At 49.5% G+C, this 15297-nt stretch overlaps 1 protein-coding gene across 1 annotated transcript in view; it reads left to right on the top strand.

The window, feature by feature from the left end:
* The window catches only part of Adamts2 (ADAM metallopeptidase with thrombospondin type 1 motif 2), a 197421-nt gene that overhangs the window by 149798 nt on the left and 32326 nt on the right, over window positions 1-15297 (top strand). Inside the window, exon 5 of the mRNA XM_041664732.1 lies at window positions 4899-4982. Within this exon, the coding sequence (XP_041520666.1) occupies window positions 4899-4982 (84 nt within the window). The remainder of the gene's footprint in view (window positions 1-4898; window positions 4983-15297) is intronic.

Raw genomic sequence — 15297 nt, 5'->3', positions numbered from 1 at the left:
AGTGAGTTTGTTTCAGGCAGCTCTGGAGACTGACAGCTCCAAAATGAAGATACCCAGCCAATCCAGTCACCACTGAGGTGTGTTCTCACCTGAAGGAGTGAAGGGGAAGATGAAGGAGGAGAGGGAGGGATAGGAAGAGGAAGAGGAGGAGGAAAAAAAGGTAGCTCTCTGCTGCCTTTTCCACAAAGTCACTAATACTATCTCAAGGACACTAACTCTTGACCTCACCTAACTGATTACTTCTGAAGGTCCCCCTCAAACATCTATCAGGAATTAAAATCTCATCCTATGAATGGGGGTGGGGGGATGATGTTGATGCCCCTCTGTGTGCTCTGAATGTGTTTATTACCATTCATTAATAAAGAAGCTGCTTTGGCCTATGGCAGGGCAGAATATAGCTATGCTGGAAATCCAAACAAAGATACAGGGAGAAAGAAGGCAGAGTCAAGGAAAATGCCATCAGTTGCTAGAGTTTAAGCAAGATGTGAGGTAACAAGCCATGAGTCATGTGATAAAATATAAAATAGTAGAAATAGGTTCATTTAAAAGTAGGAGCTAGTTAGTAATAAGCCTGAGCCACTGGCCAAACTTTTATAATTAATATAAGCCTCTGAGTGTTTATTCGGGAACTGGCATGTAAATGAGAAACCCCTAGGTGCAGGGTGATGCATAATTGGTTTCTATAGTACACTCCTTACTCCCACATTATGTATGGTACAGCACACATCTGTCCCATGATTTCTGTCCTTGAGATGGAGGACTTGTGCCTGGGTAGGGTGAACCTGCAACAGCCATGCTACAGTGATGGAGGAAGGTCATTGGCTAATAAAGGAACTGCCTTGGCCCATTTTGATAGGCCATCCCTTAGGTGGGTGGAGTAGGCAGAACAGGACTCTGGGAGGAAGAGGAAGTGAGGGCAGAGACTTGACAGCTCTCCTCTAGGGAGCAGACGCCTGAGAGAGACGCCATGTCCCGCTCCCGGCATGAAGCTCCGACCCAGGATGGACTAGGCTAGAATCTTTCCGGTAAGACCGGTTCTCACAGATTATTAGAAATGGGTTGATCGGGATGTGAGAATTAGCCTGTAAGTGCTAGAGCTAAAGGGCCAAGCAGTGCTTAAAAGAATACAGTATCTGTGTAATTATTTTGGGGCATAAGCTAGCTGAGCAGGCGGCCGGGGTGCTGTGGACGAAGCCCCGCCGCCCCTTATTACTACACTACAGTCTTGTCTTTCCCTCCTTGGCCTGCATCCCTGGGCTCCCTCTGAAACATGGCAGTGCCCCAGCTAACTGACAGTCAACTGGGCAGTGCCCAGATAAACTAACAACCATCCTGCTCTTGTGACATGGGGCTCAGGTGACCCCTGGTATCTGCTGTCCATGGCTGGGAGCTGGCCTTTCTGTCCCTGTCCCTCTCATAAGCACAAGCCGTCAGGTATCCGAATGCGCTCTGGTTTTCATTTTTTGTCCAGGAGGGCTGCTATGTATTTGCCCTGTCCCCGCCCCTACCTTCAGAGGAGACCCTAAAGGCTGCAAGGTTGCTTCCCACCTCCACCCCCCACCCCCCCCACCCCCCGCTGCAGCAGGACCTGCCAGGGCTTCCAGCCACACATCCCAAGCATTATTCTCAGCAGAAGTCTGACCAGAATGGCCTGGCCTTGCTCATCGTAGATAAAGCAATTAAAATAAAGAAAACCCCTTTCTTCCTTAAGTAGATCTGGCCTTTAGAGCCATTGCCTCAGCACAGCCTGAGAAAGAAAATCTAGCCTGGGCCTCAAAGCTGAGGCAGCAGTGCCTGTGGTTTAGGGGGATCCACCCCCTCTCCAGACCTCATGCAGAATAGTGGGGCATTACCATTTGCCAACTATGAAAAATACAGTTTGGGTTTTCATAAACACCATTCCATCGTGCGTGTGGAAATCAGATCCTCGCAGGAGCTCTGTGAGACACACTTCTCCTCTGAGGTTGCGAAGGAGACAGTGGGCAGTGGGCAGGGCGGCACGGCCCTTGGGCTCTGCTTTCTGAGCTGCAGGGGCTGAGGTGGGTACTCAGGTATTTAGTAGACTGCCCAGACAAACGGTACATTCAGGGGACTCGAGACAAGTGCACAGCACAGAGCCACGATGCTGTCACCCACGCTCCCTCACTTCTGTCCGTGTCACTCCTTCCCCAAAGGAGAGGAGGACAAGAGAACAGAAGCCTACTTACAGTCAGGTTGCCTGTCTGTGCAGAAGTTCCTGGCAGAGGCTGTGTGTTGAGATCAAAGGTGGCATTGGTTGGGGACCAGTGAGCTTGTTAGCTCTGTGCTCTGATTGGTGCCATCTTTATCCACAGCTGTGGTGACAGCAGCAGCCACTGGGCCATGTGTCTCACAAGCCCTGTGTCTGCCTCCATCCCATCCATCACCATGATGATTTGATTTTCCTTATTCTGCTCAGATTCCCGAGGCATCTTCCTGCTGTTTAGCGAGAGCAATTACAGTTGCTCCAGTAAGAACACCTGAAAATTGGGGTGCAAGCTAGTGCAGTTTAGCCATGTCTGCTTGCCCATGGAGGGCCTCATGGGCAGCCTCTGGGCCCAGCCTGCCTACAGACAGCATGTGACCACCGGTTTTCATCTTTCAACAAGTGTTTGCTGGCCACTAGATGCTCTGCTCTAGGGCTGGGGGAGGGGCATACAAGGAGTGAAAACACAGTCTGAGGCAAAACTGAGGCAGTGGTGTATGTAGCAGGCTTTCTCGGACCACCAGTTCCCAGATCATGACCCGGAAGCTTATTAGTTATGAATGCTCAGTGCTTTCGTATGCTTGTCCCACTAGCTCTTATAACTTAATTTAACCTGCTTCTCTTCATCTGTGTTTTGCCTCGAGGCTTTTTACCTTTCTTTCCTTCTGTATGTCCTACTTCTGTCCTTCCTCTATGGCTGGCTGACTGGCTGACCCCTACCTGGCTAGCTAGCCCCTGGCTGCTCCCTGGCTGGCTGCCCCCGCCCTCAGGTCTGTGAAAGCCAGGCTTACACCCCTGGGCCTGGCCGAGAGCCGCATTCAACTGGGAGCTGCATTTAACTGCGCCAGTTCTAGGTAGTTGGTACTGGTACTGTGGCAGGTGTTTTTATTTAGCTCGTTGTTTCTACTTAATGTGCTGGCTACTCAAGTGCTCGCTGTATGGCAGAACCTCTTAAAGGAGCCGTATCCTTTTGGTTTTCGTTTTTTTTTTTTTTTTGAAACAGCAACACATCTTTACCTAGTTAAACAAATGCAGCATAAAAAAATGCAACACATCTTTACGTAGTTAAACAGATGCTCTAGTGCACATCACAGTGGAACTTACGATGGGGTACCAGTTCTCCATAGGAGCAGGTCTGACCCTGAGGGGCCCTTCCAGGATGGGGTGAAGGAACATCATTTGCTCAGCCAGTGAAGGAGGGGGCAATGAGCGCTGTTCCAGAAAGTCCTGCGTGTGACCTCATGGTATGGAAGCCTGTAACAGCCCTGAGCCTGAGGTTAACCTAGCATGTGTTTCTAGATGTTGATAGCCATGCTATAGACCATGCGTGTTGTCTTCCTCCCTTTTATGTTGTGGGCATCTGGAGATGCCTAAAGATACCTGATAAGGATAATGTTTTTTTATTTATTCTACATGTGTGTGTGTGTGCGTGTGTGCGTGTACACACGTGCATGCACACATTGCACACATGTGTGGAGGTACACATGCCTGGGTGCCACGGAAGCCAGAGGAAGACACTGGGAGTTCCCCTCCTACTCTTCACGCTGTTCCCTTGGGATAGGGATTTCTCTCTGAACCTGGAGTAGGCTGGCAGCTGTGAGTCATAGGGATCCTCCTGTCTGCAAACACCGCCCCCCTTCCAGCACTGGGGTTAACAAGTACAGGCAAGGCCATTTTTCACATGGGCATTTGGGGTTTGAACTCAGGTCATCCCACTAAGCTATCTGCCCAGCCCCCAGAATAATGTTTTAAGTGTAAAAAGAAGAATGAACAAAAACAAAACAGCCCTCAAAACTGTGAAAGAAGACAATGACAGGCATGACAGGCATGACAGGCATGACAGGCATGATGTAGAACAAGGCAGGCAGAGTGAGAGACTTAGTGATAACTGCTCCCTGTTAGCAGGATAAAGGTAGAACAAGTCCTAGGTCCAAAGTGGTCCACCTTTCCAAGTGCAGCATCTTTCGGCATCCGAAAGGCTCAGTTTTAGAACACCTTTTAGGTGTTCAAGTCCCCGGAGTAATATGTGTGGCGTTTGTGTTTAACCTCCACACACACTCCCATATACATCGAGTGATCTCCACATCACTTATAGCACCCTATAAGGCACAATTGCCTTGTAACTACTTATTGTATTGTTCAGGGGGAAATGACAAGTGGGAAAAAAGTCTATATATTTTCTGTACATTTTTCCCCAAATACTTTTGATCTTGGGTTGGTTGAATCCTTGGACACAGAGTTTGTAGGATGTGAAGTGTGGATTGTAGCAGTGTGCACAGGTGACATTTCACCGAGCAACACCAACCAGGAATGGCTTACACCCCGACAGTTGTCATTCCTTCTGGAGGGAACGCCATGCTCCAGGGAGTGAATTCTCTGGTCCAGGTTCAGCTCCGAGTTGAGGACTATGGGCCCAGAAGTGGGATGTCTCGGAAGGCCACTGCAGAAATCCAGGCAGGTGATAGGAGCTGCTAAGGCCGGGGAGGGCCACAGGGGGACAGATTAAGAGGCAGTTTAGAGTTGATGGAATGTCAGAGGTAAATATGCAGAGAGGAAGAGACAGGCAGGGCCCCTGGGTTCTTTCCTGGGGGCTTAGGGACAAGATACCTGGCGTACAACCAGAGCCGGTCTTTGGCCCTTGGTTCCTGCTGATATCTCCCTGGCTGTCTTTCAGGTCAATGAAATCTACCATGATGAGTCCCTGGGGGCCCACATCAATGTTGTGCTGGTGAGGATCATCCTTCTGAGCCATGAGAAGGTGAGTCCTCCTGTCTGTCCAATACCCCTCCTCTCTCTGGGCCACGAGAAGGTGAGTCCTCCTGTCTGATACCCCTCCTCTCTCTGGGATGAATGGGGCCCTGAAGATAAGGTTTGGCCCTTCTTTAAGATTGCTCGCTCTCAGCCAGGTGGTGGCGCACACCTTTAATCCCAGCTCTCAGGAGGCAGAGGCAGGCAGATCGCTGTGAGTTAGAGGCCAGCCTGGTCTCCAAAGCTACACAGAGAAACAAAAACCTGTCACAAAACTGTATGTGCTCTCCCATAACCACCTTGCCCTTCCCTGGGCACCCTATGATCCTATAACAAGCAAGAAACTGTGAACTTCCACCCCCGACAGGCTCCCTGTACTCTCCACCAATGGCCCGTGAGTCTTTGCTTTAAATCACAAGTTATTCAGTGGTTATTCAGTGTAGTAAGGCCAACAGACCAGTAGGCCCTACCACTGCAGAGAAACCAGAATTCTGTCTTTGAGGGGATCCCGGTTCCATATTACCAGAAACACACTCAAATGATTTGCTGTATCTATCCATGTTGCTGCCATCAGAGTTCTCAGGGATTCTTGGCTCGAGGGCCCTCCATCCATCTCTCCTCATCAGACCTCCTACCTTCAGCTCTAACAGGTCTCTCTGCTCTTGAATGCCGAGCTCTTGCCCCCTGCAGTCCTGGAGGGTGGCAGTTACTCTTCTTACCCTGACAAAATACCATTTAGGAAAGGATTTATTTCGGCTCACACACGGCGTTCCGGAGAAGTTATTAGGCTGAAGCGAGCGATGGGCTGAGAGCTGACTGAGGGGATGTTTAGTACTGAGCTCATGCTCTGTAAAGCTGCATGTTTAGAGTCATAGCGGTGACAGGGACAGAGCGAGAGTGGAGTTATGATGTCATTTGTCCTTGTCGTCAGAAGGCTGTGTCTCTGTGTAATTGGAGAACACTTTAAAATGGTGCAAGTGTTTAAGCCATGACGAAAATGTTGGCGAATTTTCTATAACTATAAACTAAAGCCTTTCCCACAGTTTGTTCCAGTGTAGCGCCCCGATTCTGATCATAAGTGAGAAGAGAATACTTACAAACTTAAAAACAACTGGACCACTTCAAAAAAGCTTTGTTTTGTGGTGGGCAGGTTCTCGCGTAGCCCAGGCTAGCCTTAAATTCACTATGTAGCCAGGGGTGACCTTGCACTTCTGATCTGTCAGCCTACATCTCCCACATTTTCAGGTTGCAGGCGTGTGCTAACCCCTGTTTTTATGTGGTGCTAGGGACTGAGTCCAGGATTTTGAGCATGCTAAGCAAGCCCTCTACCAATTGAGATAAAACCCCAGCCCTTGAAAACACTTTTTAAAATTGACTGGGAAGAATATTAGAATGGCCATTGCAGATGACTTGGTTTGGTAAGGGACTTGTGCAGCCATGGATTTGGGTGTCCAGGGTGGGAGGAAGGGCTGAAACAAAGCCCTCTCATCCAGGTTACTGTGTGACAGCTGTGTTGAAACCTACGTCACACTTCTCCTGAGGGCTGTCAACTCTACCGGGAAGATGTGGGGAGATCCTGCCATGCTGTGTGCACCCCTAACAGTCTTGTATTGATTGGTTTTTTGTCACCTTGACACAATCCAGGATGATCTGGAAAGAGGGAACCTCAGCCAAGGAAAGGTCTTTATAAGATTGGCCTACAGGCAAGTGTATAGGGCATTTCTTTGGATACATGATCGCTACGGGAGGGTCCAGCCTGCCACCCCTGTACAGGATGTCCCAGACAGTATAAGAAGTCAAGCTTAACAAGTCACGAAGAGTTAAGTCATTAAGCAGTGTTCCTCCTTGGCCTCCGCTTAAGTTCCTGTCTCCAGGTCCCTTCCTTGAGTACCTGCCCTGACGTCCCTCAGTGATCGACTGTGACCAGCCCTACTTCCCCAGCCTGGGTCACTCCAGCTCTTCCATTCTGGCCCAGATCCTCTGCTGTCTTGCTAAGTTCAGGCCTTTGGCAGGAAGGATGGCAATGAGATTCCCTCTGTTTAGTTGGGAAAGCGGATCCATACTCCTTCGTAGACATACTGCCTTTGACAGCCATGGCGCAGAGTCGCACTGAGCACAGACATGGAAAGAGGCTGATTTCAAAATACACGAACACGCATCGTGTCATGTTCTCCTTGCTTAATATGTCTTGAAATGAGTGAGACATCAGCAAACGTCGCTCACTCAAGCCAGAAATGGTGAAGTCCTTGATGTATCCCCGCTTTTGCTTTTCAAATGAAATCGACTTTAATTTTGTACAGATTTATTTTTTTTTACCTTTTTTAAAGTTTATTTTTGAGATTATAATCAAATCATTTCCTCCTTCCTTTGTCTCCCTCCAAACATTTCCATATATCCCTCCTTGCTGTCTTTCAAACTCATTGGCTCTTTTTCATTAATTGTTAGATGCATATATGTAGATACATATATATTCCTAACTATAAACTGCTCAGTCTGAATGATGATACACACATTATATATAATGTGTGTGTGTTATGAGGCTGACCATTTAGTACCAGGTAACCACTTGGTGTGCTCTTCCCAGGGAAGACTGTTTCTCCTGCTCTCAGCATTCCGCAGTTGCCTGTAGTTCTTTGAGTGGGCCGAGGCTCAGCATCTCTGTTGGTCCTCAACACTGCTCAGCTTGTGTTTGCACAGCCGTGTTGGTGAGACTTCATGGGCGCTCCTGAAATTACCAGGAGACACAGTCTCGTGGCAAATTTCTGATCCTCTGGCTCTTGCCATCTTTTAGCCCCCTCTTCTGCGATGTTCCCTGAGTCTTAGGTGTGGAGTTTCACAGACATGCCCATGGGGACTGGGTTCTACAACTCTGCTTTTTGATTGGGTGTGGGTTTTTTCATAATGTTCTCCATTCTCCCCTAATGTTCTCCATTCTCCCCTGTTTTATGGCACATATTATCTGTTCAGAAAGGGAGGAAAGCCTTCCACAGGTTGATCTGGGCATCAGGGACAGTTTTCAGTCCCTGTGTGGTCCCCACCATACTACTTAAGAGGAAAAGTTTAAAAACTGCAAGTTTCGTTGTTGAACTGTACCGAAAAGCCATAAATCTTCTCAGGCCTCAAGAGCATCTGCCTGTCTCCTAGTGTGGATACTGAATACAGGTAAGCCTTCCAGCTCTGTGCTGGAAGGAGAGAGGATAGTAGAGTGGAGAAAAGAATGCCAGGATGGAGGTAGCAGATGCTGATGCTGACATGGGGCTAAAGAGATGGTTCAGGGTTAAGATCACTTGGCAACCACGAGGACCAGAGTTTGGACATCAAATTAGGACATAATAAGCTGAATGTGTGCGCAAATGCTTGAACCCGCAGCTCCAAGGGAGATGGAGACAGGAAGGCTGCTGGGGTTTTCTGGCAATCTTATAGAGAGAGGAAAGGAGGAGGGAAGGAGAGAGAACGAGAGATACAGAGAGAGATGGAGACAGACAGAGAGATGGAGACAGAGAGAGAGATGAGATAGAGAGACAGAGAGATATAAAATAGATATAGAGACAGGGAGGGAGGGAAGGAAGGAAGGAGAGAGAGAGAAAGAGAGAGAGAGACTGACTTTACATTAATGGACTAGACAGATAATAAGATAGGAGGACACTAGCATCCCCATCTGGCCTACATATGTACAGAGGCACACATACACACATATGTACATATACATTCTCTTACCCACACATAAATAAACAAACAAATTTAAAAATCCAGATCAGGGCTAAGGATGTAGCTTGTTTGGTAGAGTGCTTGCCTGATGTGCACAGAGCCCCAGCTGTGTATGCACAGGGGTGGAGATGGGGTTTGGCATACACCCATAATCATAAGCACTGTTGAGTTAGATTGGAGGCTGGAGGATCAGGAGTTTACAGTCATCCTTGGCTATGTAGTGAGTTCAAGACCAGCCTGGGATACATGAGCCCCTGTCTCAAAAATAAATAAATGAAAGCCAGACCATGGTACAGGGCTCCGTATGTCTCTGCCATGGAGTTTGGCTTTCTTAGAGGGACCTGATCCAGTTTGCATTTCTACCAGGGTCCCTGCCCTGGGGACACTGTTGTCATTAAGGGGAAGATGTGTAGATTTGAACATAGCCTCAATGGTGGAGAAAGGAAGGCAGATAAAAAGTGTGCTGGGAGGCCACATTGAGAGCCCCTAGATGCTAGGTGGGCACAGGTAGAGAGACACTCAGCCAGGTAGATGATGCTGGACTGCTGTGGTTCACGCATTGTCACCTGAAGTCCCAATATCAAAATGTTGGTCCTCAGATGGCACTACCTGAGGTGGTGGGACCGGTGGGATGTAGGCGGCCTTTTGGTCATTGGAGTTTGCTCTCTAAAGGGGGTGCAGGGCGCTGCCTGCTGTCTGCCTCTGCTCCCATTAGAGATGTGGCCACTGGTTCCCGCCTTGGTGTGCCACCCTCATCAGAGAACATATCAGCAAGGCTCTTGGCGGTTGAACCTCCCAAAGCAATGAACTAAGCTAACCTTTTCTGTTTACAAAGCATGTCATCACAGTATGGAAAGGCTGATTGAGATACCCAAGACGGAAAACACAAGGTGAGCTGTGGCTGTAGGGAGAAGCTCGGGAGTTCAGCTAAGCCGTGCCGGGCGCTTGGTGGCCCAGTCGCGGTGGCCAGGATGGGCTAGCATATGGGCCTGGAATCCTAGGAAAACCTGGAGTGTAGAGATGGAGACGAGAATTGTTTGCACAGGGGAGTGGTCCATGCGTGGTGGCAGCTGACAAAGACCCTAGGTGAAGTGAAGACAGATGGGCAGAGCGTGGGTGACTGGGGCATGGAACATGGGAGGGTCACTTGTTCTTAACGTTTGGAGAAAGTCCTGAGAGATGATAGGTAGACAGCCAACGTTTTATTTAAAGGCGGGAAAAGAAGCGAGTTTCCCTGGTGTTCTGTGCAGCTGGATGACAATAGATACTTATGCAGGAAGTGAGGATGGACGGTGCTCCCAGAGCAACGGGAAACAGGTGCTCACTGTGGCAGCATGGCCCAGGGATTTGGGAGCATGGCTGCAAAGCTCTATGCAATACATTGGTACCTGCCGTTCTTCAGACCTGTTTCGCTGTGGGATCCTTTCCTCCAGACAGTGACATTCCACAGAACTTGTTTTGAAAAATGCCACCTAGGAGGCAGTGGCAGTAAAACCAGCAACAAGTGGGCCCATCTATGCAAACACGAGGAGCTGGATTTGGATCCCTAGCATTTGTCTATAAGCAATCTGGTCATGGTGGGCTGTATCTATAACCCCAGCATGGGGTAGCAGATACAGGAGGATCCCTGGATATCAGTGGCCAGCGAAGCTGGATCAAGGATATCCAGGGCCAGGAATAGACCCGGACTCAAAAATAAGGTGGAGAGAATTGAGGAAGAAACCCAACATTGACCTCCTGTCTCCCTATGTATAACACACACACACACACACACACACACACACACACACACACACTCACTACACACGCTCACCACACACAAACACCACAACACATTCTCACATACACACTCAAGTGTAAATAATCAAGATGCATGTTTATTGATACATAAGTGGTTCTCATACTGTGATTCTAAATTTTTTCTTAGATTTAAATGATGAGAAACTAATATCTGCAAAGAGCAGACAAAGTTAGTTTTTTTTTTTTCCTGTTAAAACCCAATGGTAAAATCCATGGAGTGAAACTTTAATGATAAAGACAGACAGTCTGATCACTCAGTGGGCACAGATCCCAAGGAATGTGTAAGCAGACACTTTGCCATTGTGCTGACCTCACACAATTCAGATGGCTGTGATGTCACTAGGTGATATCAGCGCAGGGAACCACCATCATACAGGCTGTCTGACTTTGTTTGAAATTCCACCTGCAAACATTGTGACCCAACAACGCCTGTGGACGAGAGCTAATTTAGAGAGCAAAGTTCCTGGCAGCCAGGCTGGAGAGATGGCTCAGAGGTTAAAAGTTCTTACTACTGCAGAAGACTAGGTTCGGTTCCCAGGGTCTACAGGATAACTGACTGCTGAGCGAGACTCCAGTTCCAGGGATGTCTTCTCCCTTGTCTGGCCTCTGTGGGTCCTTGCATGAACATGGCATGTGCATGGTGCACATTTGCCCACGGACACTCACACACGTGGATGTGATTTCAAGAGTTTCAGACCATAGCTGCTCAACCTGTGACTTTGGAACCTTTCACGACGGAACAGCGTGAGGACTGTGGAGCAAGCGATGGGAATTCGCCCCCAGAATAGAGCTGTAGAGAAGCTGGGAGCAAAGAGAGAAGCTGATGCCGCCACATCCTTTTCTAGGGCATGGCCCCCGCTGACCTAACTTCCTCCCATGAGGCTCCTCCTCCAGATAGTTCTGCCACCCCAAGGACACCTCAACTTTAACAGACCCCTTGGGGAACAGTGTTGAGCTAAACAGCAAGAGGCTTGGTGCTTGGCTACGGACAAACAGCCCCAGGCTGCAGGAACAGAAGCGGCCATCTGCAAGGGGAGGCTGTGTACCCTCTGGACCACAGGCCACACAGGACAGGGTTGCTCCATTTCTGGGCAGCTGGCAGGGCCCACAGAGCCCGACCAAGCAGGAATCTAGCCTCTAGCCCTGCTTGGTCGCACACCAATAACTCCTGCAGATGAATTATTAGGGAAGGCAAATGTGGCTGAGCCCAAGATATTAAAAAAAATCCCTGTTTTCTTTTTAGTGATTAAACCCCATAAATTTCCCGAGAATCTCACTCCCTCCAGTTACTTATGAGAGTTTCTCTTTCTGCATTTATGTTGTGCAGGTGGCGTCTGCGGTCACAGGTCACAGACTGTCCTGTGTCGCTCTGGGGGCGAGTTCTGTGTTGGGGTTTCCAAAGGGTGCTGTGACTGTAGGAGATGAACTCTGAATTCAGGAGCTTTGGCCTCCCGGTGCATTCTGGGATGTGTAGGAACATCCCAGAGAGCAACACAGCTGCTCCTTGTCTCGTGACAGACAAGATGCCCAGCACAAAGTTAACACCACGAGATGGGTCAGACCGTGGATAGAGCGGCCAGGCAGAGACCAGAGGGCCAAGAGACTCAGCGTCTATTGCCCCTACCCTCACCCTAATCCAGTAATGGGGAAAACAAAGCTGGGCTGCTAGATGGGACCCTAGGGATGGATATGGTTCACAGTAACAGATGAACTCTGGGAAGCCACTCTGCATGGGACCTCTGGGTTCCTGCTGGGGACCGTGATGGTTAAACTTGTCAGCTGGGTAGGATTTGGATTCACCATGGAAACAAGTTTCTGGGATTCTCTAGATTTGGTTAAGTGCAGTTGGAAGGTGGGTGGCGCCATTATGTAGCCTGGGGTCCTGGACTGACCGCAGAGGAGAAAGCAGCTGGAATTTCTGGATTGTGGATGTCACGTGACCAGCTGCCCTACATTCCTGCCATGACCTCTTCCCTTCCATTCCATGCATCCTTGACCTGAAAGCCAAAATCGACCCCTCCTCCTTTAAGTTGCCTTTGCCAGGCATTTTGTCCCAGCAATGGGACAGGTCACTAGTAAAAAGGCGTCCTCTCTGGAAGAATTTAAGCCCCACAAAAGTAAGGTGGCTGCAGCCAGGAGGTCCTAGGCTGTGTCTACCACAATCAGAATACACTCTGGGGTGTGAATCCATCACCAGGCCCACGGCTCCTACTATTCATCCCTAATCGTACTAGAAATGTGCCTCGTTCCTTCTCCTGGTCCCTTCCCACCTGGTCCCAGGTCCCACTAGGCTCCAGTAGGGGTAAAATTGGCAATACGAACGCGAGTGGCGTGTTGTTTATCTCCAGCTTATGGGAGGCCTCCGAGTTATCTCAAGTTTTTCCTAAAACAACATTTTTCTCCATTTCTTTGAAAAAAATCAGAAGAAAAGAGATTATCATATTTTACACAATATGCCACCACCAGCCAGGGAGCCGAGCATCAGCCGCACTCGTGGGTTGCATAGCAACTGGCTTTTCAATTGATTTTTTGAGAAGGAACCAAAGCTACTCAAGTGTTCTCATTTTAAATATTTCCTTGGATGATGGAAATCAAAGGGAATGGAGATGAGAGACTTGGGGACATTCCGAGGACATAAGGTGTCTTGTGAAGGCCAACACAAGAGCATGGGATGCTTGTTGGACTTGGTCAGCATTCCTTGTCTGTCAGGAGAAGGCGGAAGAGACACACTGTGAGGCGAGGACTCCACAGCAAGCCTTGGATCAGCAGCACCACTGTGTTCTTGCCATGTGTCCCAAGGTATCACCTGTGCCGTCACAGTGGGACCAGGATGAGAAGTGGAGGCTTCTTTCAGACAGCCTTGCATTGGGGACCTGGAGGGTCATGCACAGTCTATATTTTAGCCTGGCAAAGGCGCTCTGGTATCCCAGTGGGGCAAGGCATAATGGCCAGTCCCTAGTCATCCTTGGCATACCTCTTCACCCAGATGCCTTTGGTCTATAGTAGATGAGAAGGTATTAGATTTAGATACTGCCACTGTGGGGTGTCTGAGTCCATTCTAGCCACTATAACAAATACACCTTAGAGTGGATACTTAATAGGCAATAGAAGTTTGTGCCTCATAGTTCTGAAGGCCAAGAATTGCAAGTTCAGAATGGCAGTAGATCGGGAATCCTCACACACAGCCTCATCCTATCGGGAGCCTGGCACAGCCCACTGGCTCAGGAATTCTGATGCCATCCTGGTAGATACCCCCCCCACCCATGATAAGGGTAAGACCCATAATCACTGTCAACCATCCTTATGATAATGGGGATGTGGCTTCAGAGGGTCACACACCGCAGCCACTTTGTCTCTAGAGGATGAGCCAGATGCTGCCATGCTAGTGGGATGAAGGGCACAGACCTTGGATGAGCTGTCCCATGCACCCCCCATGACATTCCCCTCTGGCCAACGCTGCCAACCAGGGGCGACTCTGCCACTCCGTCCCCCACTCACGGACTCAAGGTGATGTTTAGAAACACTTTGGCTGCTATAACTTGGGAGATGCTCCGGACAGAACACCCTTTCCCTACACACACACACACACACACACACACACACACACACACACACACAGAGAGAGAGAGAGAGAGAGAGAGAGAGAGAGAGAGAGACAGAGAGACAGAGACACAGAGAGACAGAGACACAGAGAGTAAGGGGGGCTAACAGGCCCCAACATCAGCAATACCAAGATTGAGACGTGAACGCTCTTTAACGCTAACCTCACCCCTGTACATGCTTCCTGTTCCCTGCCTGTTTGGGAGGGCTAGCCTGAGGCTTCCTGGGGCTAGCACATTCTGGGATGTTCTAGCTGAAGCCATATTGGATCCTGAAGCACTAGCATTACTGAGTGGGCCACGCGGTCACTGCCAGCGTGGACAAGGGGCACGAGGACTTGTGGGTATGGACTGTGTCTTGGTTTCTTTCCATGGCTGTGCTAAAATACTCTGACCAAGGCAACTTAAGGGGAAGGGTTTTGTTCCAGGGTATGGTAGCAGGAAAGGTACGGTAGCAAGCATCTGAAGTAGCTGGTCATGTCACATCAACAGTCAAAAGTGAAGAGCAACCAACGCTTCGCTCTGTTCAGGTCCCGTCTCCATACATATTCCAGTCTGGAAATGGCGCCACCAAGGTGGGTGTGTCTTCCCACCTCAGTGAAAGACAGTCACCCACAGACATTAACCCTGACTATTGCCAACGATATGCCCTGCCCACACTGTCACAGGTCACACCCCTGAGCTGTAGGCTGAGTGCTCAGGTTGGGCCCAACCACTTTGTGTCCAGGTAGCCTAGAGGAGTCGAATTATCCAAGAACACAGAGCACCGCCTGTGCCTCACATCTCCAGTTCCAGGCTACCTGTCCACGGCCCCGGGATTGGGCGTGTGACCTGTGTGCTCACAGACGTGTGGCGGCACCCAGCCTGCAGAGCCTCACTGTTGCCAAGCGCCGAGCCTGGCCTCCAGGCGGCAGATCCCATTTTCCTGTCTCCTTGACTGAAGGAGGAAAGCACATAAATATTTCAGGGCTTTCCGCCGCAAACAGCCCAAGTGTCAGAGGGCACCGGTTGAAATACAACTTTTTGCATAAGTCTTAATTGGTTTGCTTAGGGTGAGGCCCCAGAGGCTGTGTGGGGGGTGTAGAGGGTTACCTCTGCCCAACAGGCAAGTCAGCAGGTCGCATCTGCAGCCCAGCCAAGAGGAACAGGCCGCGCTCCCTAGTTAGCCTGCCCGCCTTGTGCGGGATCTTGACACTTCATTCTTGTGGCAGCAGCACC

The sequence above is a fragment of the Microtus oregoni genome, unplaced genomic scaffold (genome assembly GCF_018167655.1).
Source record: "Microtus oregoni isolate MIOR12 unplaced genomic scaffold, Mior012 000015F_ref0000493, whole genome shotgun sequence".
NCBI classification, from domain to species: Eukaryota; Metazoa; Chordata; class Mammalia; order Rodentia; family Cricetidae; genus Microtus; species Microtus oregoni.
Note: the sequence above shows the minus strand (reverse complement) of the source record. Positions and strands in the feature narration are given on the sequence as shown.